A 24,440-nucleotide genomic window follows, 5' to 3' on the forward strand; every position below is an offset into this window, starting at 1 on the left:
TTGTTTTCATTATATCAAAATCCTGTACTTGAATCCAATCTTCAAATCACTAGTGGTGTTGTAATCCAAGAATTGTAGTCAAATAAAAGTTTTTGATATGAAGTATGAACATCACAGATTCATGTAGTAAATTCAGCAGTTTTTACAGCAGCATCATATTGTTTTATTATCCATTTTTACATAGCATCCATATCCATAATAATAATCCACTCAATACATCTTTATTTCTATCTATAAACATGTCAAGCAATGATATGAAAATTGAAATAAACTGGTCACTCATTAGAAAGACTTTGCATAAGAAATAGCTCCACAGTAATCAACCTCCAATTGTTTTTAAGTTTTTAACTAACTCTAAACACCATTGACTACTGGAGCTAAAAGAGTTTTTGGGCCACACATGAAGAGCTTAAGTCACACAAGGTTAGGTCCACTCACATCACTCGGCCATTGTCAGTGTTTTTGTCATCAGCGTCCACTGCCACAACAGATGCGATGGGCTGACTGGTGGGCGTGGTCTCTGTGATGGACGGCCTCTCTGGGATGACAGCTGTAATCTGGGGCGGATTGTCATCCACATCACCAATCTTGATTGTGATTGGTTGGGAGTGGTTGCTCTTTTGCTGAGTGGGATCATCTTTAGAATCAGTGGCTATGACCCCAATGATGTATGCTGCCTTTCTTTCTCTGTCTAAAGCTTTTGATACACTGATCTCCCCCTGTAAGAAAAAAAATGTAAGTAAGTATTTATAACATTTTTTGTATCTAGGCCTACAATACTAAAATACCAGTTAAAATTAATAAAAATTTTTTTGTTGACCTACAGTAATTTAAAATTTGAGAATATAGCTAACCACCAGACAATTGGTAGAGAATATTTATTGGGAAAGGCCTGCTTCAAAGAGTATTATTTGCATTAAATGTAAAGAACTTACAGATTTCTCATTGATGGCAAAGCTGCCATCGTTGTCTATGCCTTCTAGTGTATAGAACACAGTGCCATAATCTCCAATGTCTTGATCAGTTGCCACAACCACGCCCACTTTATAGCCCACAGCTTCACTCTCTAAGACAGTGTAGGTAGTGTTGTAAGGGTTAAAGATGGGCCAGTTGTCATTGGCGTCCAGAACACGCAGAGTTACAGTGGCTGTGGAGGTCAGCTGGGGGACACCGTTGTCTTTTGCAATGATTTGAAAAATGACTTTATCATTTTTCTCCCTGTCTAGCTTTGCCTTGAGCTGAACAGTTCCTGTGTTAAAAAATGAGAAAATAAATCTCATAGTAAACTGTCTTAGTATGATGAAGCTGATCTAAAATTAAGCCCTTGCTGATATGTAACAATTACAAATCCAGGATTGAGTGGTCAAATTTTTGTGTTCAAACTAAAATGATCATCTGGATTTAATATGTATTAACTACATGTTACTAAAAGTCAGCTTGATCATTTCTGTTGTTTTATAAAATTATTTTGATTTCTTTATTAGCAAGTCATGCTGGATTGTGTTAATATCTTGTAGTGACATGTGTATTTTGTACAAGTTAGTATGTGACTACACTTCAATGGTTTGATTGCAGTATATGGCCTATAAATACAATCATTAAACAAAAGTATGGATATCTGGGGGGTCAGCGTGGTCAGGTTGGTAAAGCTCAAGGTTGCTGAACCAAAAAGTCTCGAGTTCGAACCCTCGGGCTCGTTAGCTGGGGACAGCCACTCTTCTGGGAGAGACAACTCCAAAATCAAACAACTGCTGCCTTGTAGTTTGTTCTTGGTTGGACAAAGGCTATGGAAGCAAATCAAGAAAGAAAAGCAGGCTGAAATCAGAGTCAATGGCCTCAATGGCGCATAACCAGTTGACACGTCCTTAATTGTGATGGAGGGGGATCCCTTCCAACATTAAAATTAAGAATGAAGAAGAAGAAGAAGAGGGATATCTGTCCAATTTTCAAATACATCAGACCCATCATTTTTTTGACATTCGACTGTAGATCCATAGATTTATTTCATATACTCTAATTTTAGATCTTAATTTATTCAATACATTACCTTCATTGTTGATAGTGAAGGCATCAACTGTTGATGCCCCAATACTGTAGCTAATGGTCTGGCTTTCATCTGCATCTGTGGCTGAGACTTGAAGGACGATGAAAAATAATTCCTCATCTTCATTGGCTTCAGCAGTGTAGTTAGATGAGGGGAGAAACTTTGGTGGGTTGTCATTGTAGTCAAGGAGGATAACTGTCAGTGTTGCTGACAAATTTAAATACAATGTAGGCTTTAATTGCCTTATAATATCTAGCATGAATAGATTAAGCCATATAATATGATTTAATTATACACGACAAAATCCTATATGTAAGCACTAGCGGGGGGGGGGGGGGGGAAGGGGGAGGATGTTATGACCCAGGTGGTTAATCCCTAACCTTAATCTAGATAAACAAAAATCATCAGCTAATCATAACTTTTATTACATTAAAAACAAAATATGGAAATGGAACCAATCTTTTAATTGAAAAAGAAACAAATTCACAAATGTAACCAACACCTAGCCTAATCTATTCATACAAAACATAAACAAAACAAAATGGAACAAAACATGAACAAAACCAGACTATAGTAGTCAAAGAGTTGCCAATGTTAGGTTGTTTCATGTTAGATAGCACTATTTTATTATTATGTTATTCTTTTGAACCAAAGAGAGTGATAATAATTCTATATTTAGACTTCAGTTATATATTTTTTAGTTTACATGTTTAAATGTAGACCTACCTATTTTTAAAAAATAAAATAAAATGAAGTAATAGAATTCAAAAGTAATGTATACTTGAGTATTATGTATTAAGAATATGCTATCTTTTTAAGTATCTTTTGTGCTAGTGTGTAAACTGATTGTTTTATGCTATTGCAATGTTTTTTTCATGGATTTACACTCCTATTCCTTTTCATAGAGACGGGATGATCAGTAATTAAGCTTTGCTATTTATTAGTGTGAAATGGTGCAGTAGAGGGGAGGCATGAAGGCATTTGTCCAACATTAAGTAATAGAAAAATTGTCTGAGAACCCCTGTGTTATGAAATGTTTCTTGAATTAAAAATATCCATGACATTCAAGCCATAAGGACAGAAACACAGATCTCAGCAGTGTTATTAGGGCAAGAACTCAGTGTTATTAGGGCAAGAACTCAATGTTAAAAGGGCAAGAACTCAATGTTAAAAGGGAAAGAACTCCATGTTAAAAGGGAAAGAACTCCATGTTAAAAGGGAAAGAACTCCATGTTATAAGGGCGAGAACTCCATGTTCAAAGGTTTTAAATGTGTGATGTCCTATCACTGGCTACCTGTAGCAGTTTGTTTCCCTGTCTCAGCATTCACGTCCTCTACAATGACTTGCAGGACAATTTTTGTGGCTGTCTCTCTGTCTAGAGTGCTGTTAACAAACACATCCCCAGTCTCTGCATTGATACCAAAATAATACTGCAGAAAAAAAGTTTTTATTACCCACAGTTGCTCACAGTAATCAACAGATAGTAAAACACAAGCCTTGTGATAAATCTTCACTTCTATTAAATGATGGGCACTTTATTATATCTATCAAAACACTAAGGTATTGAAAACTGCTTATCACATTGAAACTTTGCATTTGTATTTACGTGCTGAGTTAAACACTTACATACATAAAGAAAACTCTACCCAAGAGTTGAATCAACATTATATTGTTGGTGTACTGTATGTTTTGAAAAATGTAAATATTTATGTGCACAACATAATTTTGATCAAAATCAAACCTTGACACCAGTTGATGTCACATTTATCCTGTCATCTATTTTGTCTTTACTGACAGCGGCTACTTCACCCAGCCGGTACTTGAGTTTGTTTTTCAGGTCAGGGTCAAGGGCAGTGAATGAGTAAACCGTGGTAGAGACAGCTGTGTTTTCACTCAGCTCTATGGTGACTGACGGGTTCTTGAACACAGGGACTTCATCATTCACATCAAGCAAGGTGATCTTTCAGAGAAAAGTAAGATGTGTACATTCAGCAACATCACACAAGATCATCTTTCAGAGAAAAGTAAGATGTGTACAGCAACATCACACAAGGTCATCTTTCAGAGAAAAGTAAGATGTGTACATTCAGCAACATCACACAAGGTCATCTTTCAGAGAAAAGTAAGATGTGTACATTCAGCAACATCAAGCAAAGTAATCTTTCAGAGAAAAGTAAGATGTGTACATTCAGCAACATCAAGCAAGGTGATCTTTCAGAGAAAAGTAAGATGTGTACATTCAGCAACATCACACAAGGTCATCTTTCAGAGAAAAGTAAGATGTGTACATTCAGCAACATCACACAAGGTCATCTTTCAGAGAAAAGTAAGATGTGTACATTCAGCAACATCAAGCAAAGTAATCTTTCAGAGAAAAGTAAGATGTGTACATTCAGCAACATCAAGCAAGGTGATCTTTCAGAGAAAAGTAAGATGTGTACATTCAGCAACATCAAGCAAGGTGATCTTTCAGAGAAAAGTAAGATGTGTACATTCAGCAACATCACACAAGGTGATCTTTCAGAGAAAAGTAAGATGTGTACATTCAGCAACATCACACAAGGTGATCTTTCAGAGAAAAGAAAGATGTGTACATTCAGCAACATCACACAAGGTCATCTTTTAGAGAAAAGTAAGATGTGTACATTCATTAACATCAAGCAATGTGAACTTTCAGAGAAAAGTAAGATGTGTACATTCAGCAACATCACACAAGGTCATCTTTCAGAGAAAAGTAAGATGTGTACATTCAGCAACATCAAGCAAAGTAATCTTTCAGAGAAAAGTAAGATGTGTACATTCAGCAACATCAAGCAAGGTGATCTTTCAGAGAAAAGTAAGATGTGTACATTCAGCAACATCAAGCAAGGTGATCTTTCAGAGAAAAGTAAGATGTGTACATTCAGCAACATCACACAAGGTGATCTTTCAGAGAAAAGTAAGATGTGTACATTCAGCAACATCACACAAGGTGATCTTTCAGAGAAAAGAAAGATGTGTACATTCAGCAACATCACACAAGGTCATCTTTTAGAGAAAAGTAAGATGTGTACATTCATTAACATCAAGCAATGTGAACTTTCAGAGAAAAGTAAGATGTGTACATTCAGCAACATCACATAAGGTCATCTTTTAGAGAAAAGTAAGACGTGTACATGTAACATTTAGTTGTTTTTTTCAAGATGATGGAGTAAAAGTATATCTAGATCATGTTTGTAAAAGCAGACATAAATGATACTTGTGATCCTTGCGATCACTCCAAAACCAAAGAACCATTTTTTTTTATCTTATTGAAATCAATGCGCAACAAAAGGCTTTGTTTAGCTACACAGGAAATCTTATTGATTAATAAAATGAACCAATTGATAAAGTGACTTTTTTTTTGGCAATAACCTTTAAGAATTTCTTACAGATATTGATAGCATAAAACTAGTGCAGACATTTGCTGAAAAAGAAACATACCTTAAGAGTAGAAGAGCCAGTTCGAGGTGGTGTCCCCCTATCTATGGCAGACAGAACTAGGGTGTACTCATCTTTTGTTTCTCTGTCTAACTCAGCCCCATTATCCACTCTAAGCTCTCCTGTTTCAAAGTTAATTTTGAATTTATCAAGAGCACCGCTCTCAATGCGATAAATAAAGTCTTTATTTGGACTGGTGCCATCAAGGTCCGAGGCATTGACAGTTATCACAAGAAAATCTGTAAGAAAAGGAATGGTGTTTATAATATATAGGCCTACTAGGTCTCATGCATTTAAAAAAAATATCTATAGCATTTGTTAATCAGAAAAATTAACTAAGCATTATAAAGATAGAAGCATTCTTTCATTGTCATCAGCAAATATGTTTTTATCCCATTGCAGTTTGATTTCAGCAATGGATACTCTTTAACATTCTCCAATACACTTTGTGTGTAGAGAGATTTAGCAACTTACCCTCTGTAACATTCTCCAGTACACTTTGTGTGTAGAGAGATTTAGCAACTTACCCTCTGTAACATTCTCCAGTACACTTTGTGTGTAGAGAGATTTAGCAACTTACCCTCTGTAACATTCTCTAGTACACTTTGTGTGTAGAAAGATTTAGCAACTTACCCTCTGTAACATTCTCCAGTACACTTTGTGTGTAGAGAGATTTAGCAACTTACCCTCTGTAACATTCTCCAGTACACTTTGTGTGTAGAGAGATTTAGCAACTTACCCTCTGTAACATTCTCCAATACACTTTGTGTGTAGAAAGATTTAGCAACTTACCCTCTGTAACATTCTCCAGTACACTTTGTGTGTAGAGAGATTTAGAGAACACAGGTGTGAAATCATTTACATCCTAGGAGAAATATAAAAATATGTTACATCAAAAATAAGGAAAACATGCAATTTGAAACATAGATTTCTGACCAATAACCACTAAACAACACTTCTACTAAAGGTGTGTGAGTAATGTATGCTTAATCTAAAAATATCTAACTACTCAGAGTTTAGCAAAAGTCCACACAGTAAATTTTTGTCAAGTGGCCAAGTATAGAGCTGGAAGCTCAAGGAAAGTGGTTTATGTACTTCAGAAATTTAAAAAAAGTAAATCTACTTCAATTAATTTTCACTGAATATAATAACAATTCTTAAAAGAATATAACAATTCTCAAAAGTAACATTTCAGTGTACTCCACAATATAGCCAAAAATATCAACCATAACAAACTCCACAATATCCCCAATAACTAACTATACAATATCACCAACAACATCAGACCATAACAAACTACACAAAATCCCCAACAACATCATCCTATAACAAACTACACAATATCCCCAATAGCAAACTCCACAATATCCTCAACAACATCAGACTATAACAAACCACACAAAATCAGACTACAACAAACCACACAAAATCAGACTACAACAAACCACACAAAATCAGACTACAACAAACCACACAACATCAGACTACAACAAACCACACAACATCAGACTACAACAAACCACACAACATCAGACTACAACAAACCACACAACATCAGACTACAACAAACCACACAACATCAGACTACAACAAACCACACAACATCAGACTACAACAAAACACACAACATCAGACTACAACAAACCACACAACATCAGACTACAACAAACCACACAACATCAGACTACAACAAACCACACAACATCATGCTACAACTAACCACACAACATCAACTACAACCAACCTCAACAGTCACATTGACAGCCACACTAGAGCTCAGCACTGGATTCCCTGCATCAAAGGCTTCAATTGTAAGAGTGACAACTCCGTTCAAATCTTTACTCAATTTCTCATAGTCCAAAGCATTAGTGACAGTTATAACTCCTGTACTAGCCCCTATGGTGAAGTTGCTTGAGAGGTTTGGAGGGGTATGTGATATTCTGTATGACACTAAGCTATTATTGGTGCCTGGCTCATCCTCATCAGAAGCCTGCAGGTTGAGAGAAACAGTGATAGAAGCATTTCAAAAGGTTTTTATTTGCTCTGATGCACTCAGAGATTTATGTACAATGGGGTTTGATCTCTGTGAGTGTGAGATGTTTATGTTTGATGTCTAAAAGCATGGGTCACTATATTATCTATTGGATGCTTTTACTAATATTTATGAAGCTACCCACACTTTTCTTTATAATAATTTAAATAGTAGATATATTATTACATATTTAAAGAAAATATTTTATTTTGTCCATTTTAGTGCATTATTACATAAAAGCTTGTTATTAAAATGATTTTATGCAATTTTTTTTCAGTACTACAAATTAATATTTTATTTACAATAGATTTGTATGACTAAAAACTATTTTTTGCACCAAATAACATGATAACACACATATTATAGTGCAGGGAGAGTATCACATAATTTGGAGAAAATTTAAATTAATTCATAAAAAATTAATTAGGCATCCAATTAGGTCAAATATGCATTGTCCTCAAGTCTTGACCCACTTGCCAACTTGAAACGAATCTGTCAGTTAGAAGTGCCTGAAATTTCACTCAGCTGCTTCGACCTATGACAGCAGATAGAAAGGCTGTCAACAGACAGACTGATGACAGACTGATGACAGAAGAAGCAAGTTAAATAAAATCTTGTAAAAAGCTTAAGGAGATACCTGAACTTTGAGTTGTCTTATAAATTGTAATGAGCCTTCTTTGATGATGCCTTCATAATCATCCCTGACAAAGACTGGACTGTTGTCATTCATGTCCAGAACAGTTACAACCACCTCCGCTGGGGTACGCAAACCTCCGCCATCTTTAGCCTCCACGCTCAAGTAAAACTGGTTGTTTTCTTCCCTGTCTATGCTGCCAGACACCTTCAGTGTGCCAGTAACTGGGTCAATGGTAAACCTGAAAACAAAAACATTTTTAACATTTTTTCCTTGAAAAGTTTTCTGAGGAACTGGTGTGCAAACAGCCTCTAAATATAAAGTCTAGTTTTGCAGTGAAATTGCTGGTTCTAAGAATTTCTTTAACAAGATTTTGTCTGTTCAGAAAAGCAGCATCAAAGAAAATAATTGACCTGATTAAAAATATCCAGTTAGATTTTATTCCATTACCTAAGAACATTTTCCATGCATAATTTTCTGGTCATTATGTTCAAAAAATGCTTTTATCTCAGAATTAACAGAAACCCTTTACTCAGTAAAATGAACTCCCATTAGATGTACTTACTTCCCATTTCCACCACGCAAGGAATATCTTATTGATTTTGTTCCATAAATGTCCGAATCAATATCTGTGGCCTAAAATAATATTAAAATTATTTAAAAACTTATGCATGTTAATAAAATATCACAATAACATATTAACTTTAATTTGTGTCAAATATGTCTATTCCCTTCTTTGTTTCAGATCAATGTTAGAAGAACTGAACCTTGACATGCTTGACAGTTTTTTATTACTTCAATATATAATTAATTTTACTTAAACTTTCTAATTGCAAATAATTGGTAATCCAATATAGTAGCTCAATGTTCATTCAAATTTGACATTTTAGAATAGTAGTTCTTAACCTTTTTTGAGGTACTGAACCCCACCAGTTTCATTTGTGCATTCCCTGAACCTTTCTTAATAATTCTATTGTCTGCACTGACAAAATCATATCATAAATCATATGAGTCAGATGTGTGTCCTGACCTCCACTAAAACTCTGAAACTGGGGTACAATCAAACCCAGGTTAAGAACCACTGTTTTAGATAAAAAGTGTATCAACTGAATTGTTTTTGAATCCATAAAAATTGAGTAAGTATAAAAGACAACTGACTGTAAAGTTTTGAACTGGTGTCCCTGGGGCTGTGTTCTCAAACACACTGAATGTGTAGTTGGCCTGAGCAAAGAGTGGTGCGTTGTCATTCATATCTTCAATATAGAGTGTCACAGTGGCAGAACTTGAACGTTTTTCCTTTGTCTCCATTTCACGTGCAACAATCTGGTGGGCCAAAAACATGGTCATATCATGGAGTTTTCATTTTACACTCATTGTCATATCATAAAGTTTTCATTTTACATGCATGGTCATATGATGTTTTCATTTAGAAATAGTAGAAATAATTATTATTGCTTTTGTAAATGTTTGTGTTCAGATTACGTTTTTGCATTAAAATAACTAATGTATTAACAGGTCTATTGTTAAAATAACTAACATATTTACAGGTCTATTATAAACTTATTAGTCAAAATGTAAATAGCATGTATGCCAATCACTTGGTGAAAATTATATAAACAAAGGTTAACTCACTTGAAAAATAATAATCTTGTTCTTTTCATAGTCCAACACAGCAGAGTTGTTGACACGAATAAGAACTGAGGACTCGGAGTAAATCTGCTGGGGCAGGGGAGAGAAATCATAGTTGACTGCTCCATTTTTCTCCAGTGTAAGGGCAAAGTGACTGTTGGTTCCCTGTGGGTTGATACAAAATATCTTGTGGTAAAGTCTTTAGGGTGATGATACTAGGTGACATTACAGTGGTTGTATGATGATACTAGGATGGTGACACAGTGATGACAGTATAAATGTTATATTAGAGTGATGATACTAGGATGGTGACACAGTGGTGATGGTATGTTATATTATGATGATGATACTATGATTTTGACACAGTGATGACAGTATAAATGTTATATTAATGTGATAATACTAGGATGGTGACACAGTGGTGATGGTATGTTATATTATGATGATGATACTATGATGGTGGCATGGTGGTGATGGTATAAACGTTATATTAAGATGATGATACTATGATAGGGATACTGTGGTGATAGTATACTTGTTCTTATTACAGTGACACAATGGTGATGATCTAACTAACGTTTTAGGTTGATTTAACAATGGACAATACACTTGATGATGATGGTAAAACTTTTGCATGCAGTATCTTCAACACAAGACAGGCAACCCTTTTAAACAGCTTGTTGTGAAAGTGAAGAGCTGGCACTGACCTGGTCAATGTCTGAGACCTGCAAGATGTTCCCCTGGAAGCTGACAGGTACACCTTGCTGCATGTTCTCCAAGATGGTGGCGTTGTAGTTGCTCTGGCTGAAGGTGGGGGCGTTGTCATTAACATCTCTGACAGTGATGGTCACCAGGGTCGTGGCAGTTGTTTCCCCTTTGTTGACTTGTCCAGCTGGCACCACTTCAGCTGCCTGTAGCGGACAAGACAAGTTTTCTATTGGTGGACATACAAACATGTACAAGACAAGTTTTCTATTGGTGGACATACAAACATGTACAAGACAAGTTTTCTATTGGCAGCCATACAAATATGTACAGGACAAGACAAGTTTTCTATTGGTGGCCATACAAACATGTACAAGACAAGTTTTCTATTGGCGGCCATACAAACATGTACAGGACAAGACAAGTTTTCTATTGGTGGACATACAAACATGTACAAGACAAGTTTTCTATTGGTGGCCATACAAACATGTACAGGACAAGACAAGTTTTCTATTGGTGGACATACAAACATGTACAAGACAAGTTTTCTATTGGTGGCCATACAAACATGTACAGGACAAGACAAGTTTTCTATTGGTGGACATACAAACATGTACAAGACAAGTTTTCTATTGGTGGCCATACAAACATGTACAGGACAAGACAAGTTTTCTATTGGCGGCCATACAAACATGTACAGGACAAGTTTTCTATTGGTGGACATACAAACATGTACAAGACAAGTTTTCTATTGGTGGCCATACAAACATGTACAGGACAAGAAAAGTTTTCTATTGGTGGCCATACAAACATGTACAAGACAAGTTTTCTATTGGTGGACATACAAACATGTACAAGACAAGTTTTCTATTGGCGGCCATACAAACATGTACAGGACAAGAAAAGTTTTCTATAGGTGGCCATACAAACATGTACAGGACAAGACAAGTTTTCTATTGGCGGCCATACAAACATGTACAGGACAAGACAAGTTTTCTATAGGTGGCCATACAAACATGTACAAGACAAGTTTTCTATTGGTGGCCATACAAACATGTACAGGACAAGACAAGTTTTCTATTGGTGGCCATACAAACATGTACAGGACTAGACAAGTTTTCTATTGGTGGCCATACAAATATGTACAGGACAAGTTTTCTATTGGCGGCCATACAAACATGTACAGGACAAGTTTTCTATTGGCGGCCATACAAATATGTACAGGACAAGTTTTCTATTGGTGGACATACAAACATGTACAGGACAAGACAAGTTTTCTATTGGTGGCCATACAAACATGTACAGGACAAGACAAGTTTTCCATTGGTGGACATACAAACATGTACAGGACAAGACAAGTTTTCTATTGGTGGACATACAAACATGTACAGGACAAGACAAGTTTTCTATTGGTGGACATACAAACATGTACAGGACAAGACAAGTTTTCTATTGGTGGACATACAAACATGTACAAGACAAGTTTTCTATTGGTGGCCATACAAACATGTACAGGACAAGTTTTCTATTGGCGGCCACACAAACATGTACAGGACAAGACAAGTTTTCTATTGGTGGACATACAAACATGTACAAGACAAGTTTTCTATTGGTGGCCATACAAACATGTACAGGACAAGTTTTCTATTGGCGGCCACACAAACATGTACAGGACAAGACAAGTTTTCTTTTGGTGGACATACAAACATGTACAGGACAAGACAAGTTTTCTATTGGTGGACATACAAACATGTACAGGACAAGACAAGTTTTCTATTGGTGGCCATACAAACATGTACAGGACAAGTTTTCTATTGCCGGCCATACAAACATGTACAGGACAAGACAAGTTTTCTATTGGTGGACATACAAACATATACAGGACAAGTTTTCTATTGGCTGCCATACAAACATGTACAGGACTAGACAAGTTTTCTATTGGTGGACATACAAACAATGTCACCATGGTAACAGAGAGGAGAGTGGCCATGCAACAATGGCAGAGGCGTAGCTAGGGGGGGCGGGGGGGGGGGGGGAATATGCCCCCGGGCGCCGACCTTAGGGGGGGGGGCGCCAAATTGAAAGTTTGAGGGGGGGTGCAAATGAAAAGTTCGAGGGGGGGTGCAAATCGAAAATTTGCTCCCGAGGGGGGCGCCAAATTGAAAGTATGTCCCCGGGAAGGGTCGCTACGCCTCTGAACAATGGCAGATCTCACCATGTATAGGACAAGAAAAGTTTTCAATTGGTGGACATACAAACAATGGAAGATCTCACCATGGTAACAGAGAGGAGAGTCGACCTACCAGGACTATCATGGCATAGACTCCACCAGTTGCCTTCATAGTGTCAGAGTCCCTGTCTAGTGGTTTTTTGATGGTGATGATGCCTGTCGTGGAGTCTAAGTTAAAGTTGTTGGAATCACCTGCGAGGAAGAAAAAACGTCAATCAAAACCAAGACAACAGTGCTGGAAGTTGAATGGTCTGTAGTTATATCTCTGGTAGTCTGAACACGCCAGGGGTGGTACTGTTTCTATGTGCAAGTTTTGTGGAGTCAATGTGTGGACAGTGTGGTTCAATGGTAGAGTACACAGCTAACACCAACATCTAGAGTTTACTTCCATATGTGACTTGGCAGAGATATTACCCCACAATCCTTTCAAATGCTAACGTTTAAGAAACAGAAGAACGGGTTGCTTTTAATTGGGGCAGAATACATATTTCAATTATCTAGTAGTAAACCATTATTGTGCTATCAGATTATTGGGCTATCATGAGGGAATTGTTTTGACTGAATGGATGAGTTGTTTTGATTAAATGAAGTAAACTGTCATAACCTAAAAAAAAGTAAAATTTATGTTGATTTATTGTGTTGTGGATCTGATGTTAATTTTTGTTAAATTGAAGTTGAGTATTAAAATAGTGTAGTTTTGAAATTAAATATATAGGCTACAGTCTAAAGTATATCTTATCAGTATAATTATTTTCCAAATGTGACATTTGTACTGACCACAAAAACATGACATTTGTACTGACCACAAAAACATGATATTTGTACTGACCACAAAAACATGATATTTTTACTGACCACAAAAACATGATATTTGTACTGACCACAGAAAACATGACATTTGTACTAACCACAAAAAACATGACATTTGTACTGACCACAAAAAACATGACATTTGTACTAACCACAAAAAACATGACATTTGTACTGACCACAAAAACCATGACATTTGTACTGACCACTGAGAAAGCTGTATGTGATGCTATTTGGAATCCCTTTGTCGCCATCTACTGCTACCACTTTCTGGATGGACTGACCCTAAGAAAATAGTGCATGACATAAGGATGAACTGACCCTAAGAAAATAGTGCGCGACATAAGGATGAACTGACCCTAAGAAAATAGTGCGCGACATAAGGATGAACTGACCCTAAGAAAATAGTGCGATACATAAGGATGAACTGACCCTAAGAAAATAGTGCGCGACATAAGGATGAACTGACCCTAAGAAAATAGTGCGCAACATAAGGATGAACTGACCCAAAATAATTTATTAAATCATTTAACAACCATTAACTATCAAATTAGCCTAACTAAAATGCTAATTCGAACTGACCATTGGGGCATCTTCATCAATCTGTACACTGTAAGGCAGATTAACAAAATTAGGTGCAGTGTCTTGAACATCCAGCACATACACAACAAAACCAACTGGCTGAGCTTTCAAATGGCCTTCATCCTGTTAACAAATGACCATGAGAAAGGTCAGACATTTGTGGATGGAAATCTAACTAGCACTATTTGTAAAAACACATTCTAATTTTAAGAAATAATTTAAAAGTAAAAACAAGCATACAATTATATATTTTGCTAGATATTTATTTTATTTTTAAATGAACAATAATGAATTCCATAAATTGCACACAGAGTTACTATGTATCACCTAATGTTTTCAAACAAGCATTAGGTTGAATCTTACCTCAGCCATAATTTTAAACTGGTAGTAGCTGTGTTTCTCATAATCCAAGGGACGTTCTAAAGTTATTTTCCCTGTAAACTGGTCAATGCGGAATGTGCTAATGTATTCTTCATCAGCTGCCTGAAACAGGTACAATACACAATTCTAAATCCCATCAATATAAACCACTAAATAGCTGTTAAATAAGATTGTAGCCGTATAAATTGAAAACATTGTAAGTAACAGAACAAATATGAGACATTATGGATAGCAGAACAAATATAAGACATTGTGGATAACAGAACAAATATGAGACATTGTGGATAACAGAACAAATATGAGACATTGTGGATAACAGAACAAATATGAGACATTGTGGATAACAGAACAAATATAAGACATTGGGGATAACAGAAAAATTTGTACTCACTTGTGCGTTAGACTGATGAGAAAAAAAGAAAAATTGGAATAAGAAATAATATGGTTATTTTGCAGTCATTTTAAAAGTACAAAAAAATTATTTAAAATTTTCACCAGTGAAAAATTAAAGACACTATAATGAGTATAATAATTTTAATGACAACAATATTAGTAAGAATGTTGCAACAAAAAAAAATTATTTTGTTTTTTTATTCTTATGTGTGAGACAACAGTATAATATATATTACCTCCATTGTAAACACAATGTTTCGTCCATTGTCAGGGTCAAAGGCTGACACACCAGTAAAAATGATTGTACCATTGGTAACATCCTGTTCAAGAGAAAATAACTGAACTAGGGTCTGGCTAAACAAATAGGTAGTCAAATGGTAGGAAAAATAATTGACGAGGGTGATTTCCTATGTGATACTTTTTTTATAAAATAAACAGTTGCTCTATTATATACAATAGGATATTGAGTTTAACTATTTTATAAGAACATATGATGGCCAACTTCTAAATTGTTAGCTACATATTGCATTTAGATTAATTATAACCATGAAAAATACCTCTTTAACTGTTACTTCGTATGGAAGATTAACAAACTTGGGTGCTACATCATTCACATCCATAATAAACAATGTAATTTCTACTGGAATCTGTAATAGGAGAAACAATGCATTGTTGCCTTTTTTCTTTTAGGTGAGCAAATAGTAGCAGAGTAGAGTACAATACTTAGATTCTAGTAAAGTTAACTTATAGAATTGTAGGTATCTGATATACTGATGTAGAACATAAGAACTAGTCTAGTAAAGTCAACTTATAGAATTGTAGGTATCTGATATACTGATGTAGAACATAAGAACTAGTCTAGTAAAGTCAACTTATAGAATTGTAGGTATCTGATATACTGATGTAGAACATAAATCTAGTCTAGTAAAGTCAACTTATAGAATTGTAGGTATCTGATATACTGATGTAGAACATAAGAACTAGTCTAGTAAAGTCAACTTACAGAACTGTAGGTATCTGATATACTGAAGTAGAGTTTCCTCTCTGGGGGAGCCTGCAATTTAAAATATTTGATTCAATTAGATTTTCTACTTGAGTAAGGGGAAAAAAAACTTCCTTTTGCTGTCTTGTGGTTCATGGGGCAGATGATTTAGTTGTTTGTTTAATCTACTGATCACTGTGCCCAACCATCTTTGCTTTGCTTATGTACCTATCATAACGTGTTGGATTCTATTATCTAGTCTCAAGCACAAAAACCAAGCTTTAAACTTTTTGGTTAAAGCTCATGCCCCTAGCAACTGTGTGTGGAAGAAAAAGATGTAAAAGCTCACATAATCTCTATCCAGTTGACTTTTTAGGATGATGTCCACAACTTTAGTCCTACTGTTGGTAGGGTCACTACGTGGGCTACTGAGGTTGACAAGGTCTTTAGCATCAGCCGTGTCAATGTTGAAATATAACACTTGGCCATCATCTGCATCAGATGCTGTTATGTTTCCTATTACAGTACCTACGGCAAGCACATTTTAAATAGTTTTTATAAAAGTTTTGTTGGAAAAGAAATGCACCAAAGAGCTAATTTGTTATTTACAATTTATTAAAAATATATGATCAAGCATTAACTATCAATTATTCTTGAAAATTATGATAATTATTAAATAATATTTTCTTTACTGTGATTTTGAAAATCAAACCCACAAAGAAAGTCTAAACTAATTAATAATTTAAATAGACTATAGTTATGATAAAATACATAGTTACACAGGCATACCTATGGGTGTATCTTCTGGCCATACTAAGTTTCTAGCAAAGGTGCCTGGTTGTGGAGGGCTATTGCCAGTCACTAAAACACATTAAGACAAATTATTTTAAAATATCTTGTAACTTATACGAGAAAAACGTCTACCATTATAATAGGCTGCTTGACTTAGTAGTATATAAATTATGATTTTCAAGGGTTTCTAGGTAGTTCCAAAACATTCATTTGTATCGTGAAAATCAAATCATGCCTCAACATGATAAAGTGAATGCACATACTATAGCAAAGATGTTTAGATAATGAAAGGGAAAATTTTAAGGTTGTGATCTGTGCTGAATATTACCAAAATAGCTTTAAAAATATTACAAAAATAAGCAGGCAGTAATGTAAATTTTTATATACACATATACACACACACACACATGCTCACAAGGACGCACTCACACACATATACACACACACACTCACACACACACATATGTATATATATATAAACACACATTTATATGATTTCTAAGGTGATCAGAAAAATTTGCAATGGAAATGTGTGCAATGGATAATTGCACATAAAACAATGTACATTGGAATTTGTTTTTAAAAATAAATAATTCAACGACACAAGCAGAGAAAAACGTACTTGTAAATTGTAAGATAAAAAAACATTTTTCCATGAAAAATAACCAAATAAAACTGTTTTTAGCATATTATGTTATTCTGTGTGTGCAATTTTCGGCTGCACATTTTTTAGTTTCGGAATTTTCTGGGAACTGATTTCTACACTTATTATTTTTCCATTGCAAATATATTGAAATTTTAAAGAATAATAACTATTTCATTTAATTAGTTTTTTAATTGAGGAGTAACTTGTTAGATTTTTTCAATTAAAACTGTCAATTTCATTTCAACAAAATGTGCATTATCACTTCCATTATTTATTTTCTTTCTGCAACTCTATAAAAAAAAATACAGAAACTTCTTATTGATAAATTAAAAATATTTACATAATTATAATTTTTTATATTTTATATTTACTTATTATAAACAATTTTAATTTTTTATTGCTGTATACAAATATGTAATTTTTGTGATTTTTAAAGTTGTTAAAATACAATGCTGTTAACCTGATTTAAAAAAAAAACAACTGAAAACATTACCCTGGGTTTAGTGAAATACTTTTCAAAGAGTACAAAAAAGTGAGAACTGTTAATGTAAAAAATCTGGTATTCACACAAAACATTGGAATATTAAACTAAAAAAAAATAACATGCACATTTTCAAATTGATAAACATATTGCTAAACTATTGGGAAAAAGCCTTGTGGATGTAGTGTAAGAGTTTTTAGATTAAATAATAAAATATTTTGAAAAATAATTCTAAGATTAAATCATTAAATGTTTACTTTGGTAATATGCAGAATCTGATAACTTTTAATTAGTATTTTAAATCTGTCTAAATTTAATAAATTTTAAGTAAGTTTTAATAATTTCAGTTTCGTTACAAATAACCAAATTCAATAGTCAATATCAATAGAATGAATATTACCTTGTTTTTTGTTGTTTTTTTTCAAATTGAAAAACAGATTATAAAGTAGGGATATTAATAAAAATAAAGTTAAAATGAAAACAAAATAAAAATATCAAGACTGAAAAGAAAATGGGGTTCAAGGTTAACGCACATCCTTACCTTGAGAATAAGCAGTATCTACATGAGTATAGTAGTACAAAGTAAGAGTTATCAGAATTAGACCAAGCAGCAATAGAGTAAACTAATACACTATCACAATATAGGCCAATATAGTATTTTATAGGCTATATCATTAATCAAATATTAGATGAATCCAAGATATGAGGTTTTGTGACAAAAAATGAATTGGATTGAGAAATGATAGATCTAGAAAGTAAGGAATTTAAGACAAGTTCATATCTATCCATTTTTTTAAAAGGAGTATTGACATTTTATTAATTTAAATAAGAAGGCCTTCAACTAAAAAATATTTCGGTGAAAGCTTTGGACTAGGGGATCACTTAAAAATCAAAGTAGACTTTAAATGTTGAGAGAAATTGTGTCTAATTAGTAATTAAACAGGATGAATATGGTAATTAAATGCATTGTTATTACTAACTTATTATTCTTGAATCTAGATTTCTTAAAAAATAGTTAGACAATTAAAAAGGGGAAGCACCTTTTTTTAAAAATAAGACTTTGAATTTTCATAAGTTGTTTCCCTTGGTTTACCAAAGAGTCATTTAGTAAAATAAAAATCAAAGGTCTAGATACATTATTACATACAGATAGATCTAGATCTAGACTCTATATATATATAATTATATATATATATATACTACACTATTAATAAGAGGGCAATTGCCAGTGCCATTGTGGGTAGACCTCTAATAGACAGTAGAATTTTTATACGTTTCTGTGAGCAGTGTTTCTTCCAGACTTTTTTTCTCTGGGGGGGTGGGGGGGGGGGGCACTTGAAATCTTCGGGGGGGGGGCCGTAAACTTTCTTCGGGGGGGGGGGCGGACACTGTTACAAGTATATATTTTCTATATAAATTACATTTCTTTCGGGGGGGGGGGGGGGGGCGGAAAAATTGAAGAGATGCCTGGAAGAAACTATGTCTGTGAGCATTTTTTTCTTAGCCAACATTTAAATTGAAATGTCAAACAACAGTAAAGTAAAATCATAAAATTAAAACCCGAGGCCGAGAAAAAAAAGTTTTTTTTTTTTACTGATGTTTGACATGACTAGGTTTGCGTTCAAAGTTAAAGAGGTGGCTGCATTAGTCGTTATATGAATACACGTGTATCGATAACTTCGTGCAAACGATCGATCGACAGACACGAATCACAGACCAAACACTAGAATCTAGATCTAGATCTAAACACCTTATAAAATATAATGTCAACAACATTAACATGTTCATATTGGTGCGGTAAGAATAATAATCAGTCTATAGCAGTAAGAAAATAAATTTTACAACATTCACATTTAAAATATTTTCTCAAGTTTGGTTATGATAGTTGGGGAAAACGGGGGGGGGGGGGGGGGGGGGAAGCTGTTCATAAAGGACGTCAGTCTTTTTTGACCATATTATTCGTCTAGACAACACTAACACAATATAAACTTAACAATTTACTCGCAGCACAGAAAAGCAAAGTGAAGCAGAAAAAGTTCTTTATAAAATAAAATAACGAACAACCCACAAAAGCTACCGCTATCTGTGATAATTAATACATTCATGCTGCATCGATACAGCGGGGTTGTTAGACTTTACATTTACGTAAAGAGAAGTTACCCTTTCGACCACGGCATATAAAACAATATTGTGGCCAGTATGCACACTATGCCCAGATGCCTTTACTTTACCCAAATGTGAGTCAGGTACCAGTTCAGAGCTGGGTGGACTCAAAGAAGTCATACGTACTCAATTTCGATGTTCGGTATTCAAATTCGAGACCCTGGGTTAGCACTCGTAGTTAATTACATTAATTTATGAATAATTAAACATCCACCTGACATATGGGATTTTAAACCTCATTGTTTTAAAAGACTTATGTTTTAAGAACTTAATTTAAAAATGTGTCTCATTTTTTAAAAATGTTATCCTATGTATCAACGTGAATAGGTCGCCCAGAATGTTTTTTAAAAAAAAAAAAAAGAATTTTGAATAAATTATTAATGACTACCGCGATAGACATTTATTCCTTTTTTATTTTTCCTGTTTTGACTATTTTAGTAGGCCAATCTCTTTTATGTCCCTTTAGGCCCTAAAGAGTTGTGGTTGGGGGGGGGGGGGGTGTGGAGAAATAGGGAAATGCCTGCGTTCTCATAGTTCCTATTCAACACAATGCCGTTTATTTACTAAAATAATATTAGAGTAATAAGAAGAATTATTACATTTCCTACAAAAGTTTGTATATTTGAAGTCAATTTGTTTTGTCTTAGCAGTAGGCTTTATTTAGTATTTAACATTTAATTATCCCCTTCTATTCTGCTATCTACGAAGTCTAAACACAAGAAAAGATTTTCAACTGTTAACACACAATACAACGATGGTTAAAATCACGTCAATGTAGTACGGTATCAGATTAGCAAAAAGAGCATCAATTATGTATTGCTGAAATGACAAGGAAATATAGAGCTAGATATTTAAAAATAATTTACAATAAAAACCAGCTTAAAAGGCAAAAAGAAAGCCTTAAAAAAAAAAGCTAAACATAAAGTTTGCTGCTGACAGATGTCCATGGAATAATATTTACATTGTGGGCCCAATGGGTGTTTATGGTTTTCCATGGATTAACCACGCCCACCCCTCCCCCCCCCCCCCCCCCCAACACTAACCCTTTGCCGACGCCACCGTGTTAGCTTATTTTGTGCATACCTTGCAATACAATTACCGCCACTGTAAGAAACTGGAGCAGCCACGTGACCTTTGTTGTGAGACGCCAGAGACCGTTGCTAGGTGACATGAAGCTGTGACACGGAGCAGCCATCAAAACTGAAACAAAAAAAAACACGTTCTTCATGGGCTCAGAATTATTATCTTTTGCGTTGGTACAGCTAATCGAATCGCTGCAAGGGTCAAGGTCAAGCTATAGATAAAGGATTTTCATCAATACCATGTAAATAATATGGGACGGCGTGGGGCTAACACTAAAGTCGCGAGTTCGGAACCAGTGTTTCTTCCAGACTTTTTTCTCCGGGGGGGGGGGGGGCACTTGTTTTTTCGGGGGGGGGGGGGGCGGTAGACTTTCTTCGGGGGGGCGGACACTGTTAACGGTATATATTTTCTATATAAATTATATAAATTTCATTTCGTTCGGGGGGGGGGGGGGGGGATAGAATTTTTTCGGGGTGGGCTTCGCTCCCCCCCCCCCCCCCCCGAAGAGATGCCTGGAAGAAACTCTGTTTTTCAATTGCAATGAAATCGAAGATACATAATCGTTTGAAAAAAAAATTGAAACAGTATGTAGGTATAAAATTTCGCATATTTCTCTTAGTCAGGCATTGTAAAACAATCTTGTTTTAATGTGTATTTTGTGTTGTGAATGTGTTCTCATGTTCCCCCCCCCCCCCCCCCCCCCCCCCCCACCCCCGAAGAGATGCCTGGAAAAAACTGTTCGGATCCCGGGCTCGAGTCTGTAGGACATCCCTGAGTCCACCCAGCTCTGACTGGTACTTGACTGACGTTAGGGAGGCTAAGGCACCTGGGCATAGTGCTGACCACACTATTTTAGAGGTGCACACCTTCATACTGGCAGCATACGATGACAACACAGTTTGTATAAATATTGAAGGAATGTTTAGTTTGTATTTCGTCATTCAACGGAGACGACCCAGCCAATAAGTGCACTCGATGACCTCTTGCCGCGGGTGATGTAATTAAACACAGTCAACTTATTAACGACATGAGTTTTTCAACAAACACTGATCTTAGTCTGCTCAAGGTGATTTTACTGAACGTGTTGATTGTATGACACACATCTCTACTGAACATGTTGAGAGTGTGACTGGGCATAAATCTCTACTGAACATGTTGAGAGTGTGACTGGGCATAAATCTCTACTGAACATGTTGAGTGTGTGACTGGGCACAAATCTCTACTGAACATGTTGCGTGTGTGACTGGGCATAAATCTCTACTGAAAATGTTGAGTGTGTGACTGGGCACAAATCTCTACTGAAAATGTTGCGTGTGTGACTGGGCACAAATCTCTACTGAAAATGTTGCGTGTGTGACCCGGTACAAATCTCTACTGAACATGTTGAGTGTGTGACTGGGCACAAATCTCTACTTAAAATGTTGCGTGTGTGACTGGGCACAAATCTCTACTGAACATGTTGCGTGGTTGACTGGGCACAAATCTCTACTGAATATGTTGCGTGTTTGACTGGGCACAAATCTCTACTGAACATGTTGATTGTTTGACTGGGCACAAATCTCTACTGAACATGTTGATTGTTTGACCGGGCACAAATCTCTACTGAACATGTTGCGTGTGTGACTGGGCACAAATCTCTACTGAACATGTTGCGTGTTTGACTGGGCACAAATCTCTACTGAATATGTTGCGTGTTTGACTGGGCACAAATCTCTACTGAACATGTTGATTGTTTGACTGGGCACAAATCTCTACTGAACATGTTGATTGTTTGACCGGGCACAAATCTCTACTGAACATGTTGCGTGTGTGACTGGGCACAAATCTCTACTGAACATGTTGCGTGTTTGACTGGGCACAAATCTCTACTGAATATGTTGCGTGTTTGACTGGGCACAAATCTCTACTGAACATGTTGATTGTTTGACTGGGCACAAATCTCTACTGAACATGTTGATTGCTTGACTGGGCACAAATCTCTACTGAACCTATTGCGTGTGTGACTGGGCACAAATCTCTACTGAACATGTTGATTGTTTGACTGGGCACAAATCTCTACTGAACATGTTGCGTGTGTGACTGGGCACAAATCTCTACTGAACATGTTGATTGTTTGACTGGGCACAAATCTCTACTGAACATGTTGCGTGTGTGGTGGAAGTGTGGGCTGGTCCTCACGTGACCGACAGACATGATCTGTACGGGACATATGCACGTCATTCCCTCACGTGCGGGAGATGTGCACGTCATGCCGTCACGTGCTGTACGGGAGATGTGCACGTCATGCCGTCACGTACGGGAGATGTGCACGTCATGCCGTCACGTGCTGTACGGGAGATGTGCACGTCATGCCGTCACGTACGGGAGATGTGCACGTCATGCCGTCACGTGCTGTACGGGAGATGTGCACGTCATGCCGTCACGTACGGGAAATGTGCACGTCATGCCGTCACGTGCTGTACGGGAGATGTGCACGTCATGCCGTCACGTACGGGAAATGTGCACGTCATGCCGTTACGTACGGGAGATGTGCACGTCATGCCGTCACGTACGGGAGATTTGCACGTCATGCCATCACGTACGGGAGATGTGCACGTCATGCCGTCACGTGCTGTACGGGAGATGTGCACGTCATGCCGTCACGTACGGGAGATGTGCACGTCATGCAGTCACGTACGGGAGATGTGCACGTCATGACGTCACGTGCTGTATGGGAGATTTGCACGTCATGCCGTCACGTACGGGAGATGTGCACGTCATGCAGTCACGTACGGGAGATGTGCACGTCATGACGTCACGTGCTGTATGGGAGATTTGCACGTCATGCAGTCACGTACGGGAGATGTGCACGTCATGCAGTCACGTACGGGAGATGTGCACGTCATGACGTCACGTGCTGTATGGGAGATGTGCACGTCATGCAGTCACGTACGGGAGATGTGCACGTCATGCAGTCACGTACGGGAGATGTGCACGTCATGCAGTCACGTACGGGAGATGTGCACGTCATGACGTCACGTGCTGTACGGGAGATGTGCACGTCATGCAGTCACGTACGGGAGATGTGCACGTCATGCAGTCACGTACGGGAGATGTGCACGTCATGCAGTCACGTACGGGAGATGTGCACGTCATGCAGTCACGTACGGGAGATGTGCACGTCATGACGTCACGTGCTGTACGGGAGATGTGCACGTCATGCAGTCACGTACGGGAGATGTGCACGTCATGCAGTCACGTACGGGAGATGTGCACGTCATGACGTCACGTGCTGTATGGGAGATGTGCACGTCATGCAGTCACGTACGGGAGATGTGCACGTCATGCAGTCACGTACGGGAGATGTGCACGTCATGCAGTCACGTACGGGAGATGTGCACGTCATGACGTCAC

General features: G+C 36.6%; 1 protein-coding gene across 10 annotated transcripts in view; it reads right to left on the reverse strand.

Moving 5' to 3' along the window:
• The window catches only part of LOC131949413 (cadherin-23), a 98,279-nt gene that overhangs the window by 16,461 nt on the left and 57,378 nt on the right, over positions 1–24,440 (reverse strand). For 9 of the 10 annotated variants that reach the window (XM_059311300.1, XM_059311304.1, XM_059311302.1 and 6 more), the window contains exons 3-27: positions 21,048–21,164; positions 18,343–18,360; positions 16,672–16,743; positions 16,232–16,410; positions 15,904–15,954; positions 15,458–15,547; positions 15,137–15,220; positions 14,899–14,910; positions 14,490–14,609; positions 14,127–14,249; positions 13,751–13,829; positions 12,808–12,926; positions 10,507–10,710; positions 9,803–9,964; positions 9,329–9,493; positions 8,736–8,806; positions 8,174–8,411; positions 7,249–7,494; positions 6,297–6,369; positions 5,508–5,743; positions 3,787–4,005; positions 3,340–3,475; positions 2,048–2,251; positions 936–1,249; positions 439–719 (exon numbers count right to left, since the gene is read on the reverse strand). In XM_059311300.1, coding sequence (XP_059167283.1) covers positions 439–719; positions 936–1,249; positions 2,048–2,251; positions 3,340–3,475; positions 3,787–4,005; positions 5,508–5,743; positions 6,297–6,369; positions 7,249–7,494; positions 8,174–8,411; positions 8,736–8,806; positions 9,329–9,493; positions 9,803–9,964; positions 10,507–10,710; positions 12,808–12,926; positions 13,751–13,829; positions 14,127–14,249; positions 14,490–14,609; positions 14,899–14,910; positions 15,137–15,220; positions 15,458–15,547; positions 15,904–15,954; positions 16,232–16,410; positions 16,672–16,743; positions 18,343–18,360; positions 21,048–21,159 — 3,608 coding nt within the window. In that variant the 5' untranslated portion in view covers positions 21,160–21,164. The remainder of the gene's footprint in view (positions 1–438; positions 720–935; positions 1,250–2,047; positions 2,252–3,339; positions 3,476–3,786; positions 4,006–5,507; positions 5,744–6,296; positions 6,370–7,248; positions 7,495–8,173; positions 8,412–8,735; positions 8,807–9,328; positions 9,494–9,802; positions 9,965–10,506; positions 10,711–12,807; positions 12,927–13,750; positions 13,830–14,126; positions 14,250–14,489; positions 14,610–14,898; positions 14,911–15,136; positions 15,221–15,457; positions 15,548–15,903; positions 15,955–16,231; positions 16,411–16,671; positions 16,744–18,342; positions 18,361–21,047; positions 21,165–24,440) is intronic. The other variant, XM_059311303.1, reaches the window with a different exon arrangement.

The sequence above is a fragment of the Physella acuta genome, unplaced genomic scaffold (genome assembly GCF_028476545.2).
Source record: "Physella acuta isolate Inbredline_101_S28 unplaced genomic scaffold, ASM2847654v3 ptg000694l, whole genome shotgun sequence".
In the NCBI taxonomy this organism is placed as follows: Eukaryota; Metazoa; Mollusca; class Gastropoda; family Physidae; genus Physella; species Physella acuta.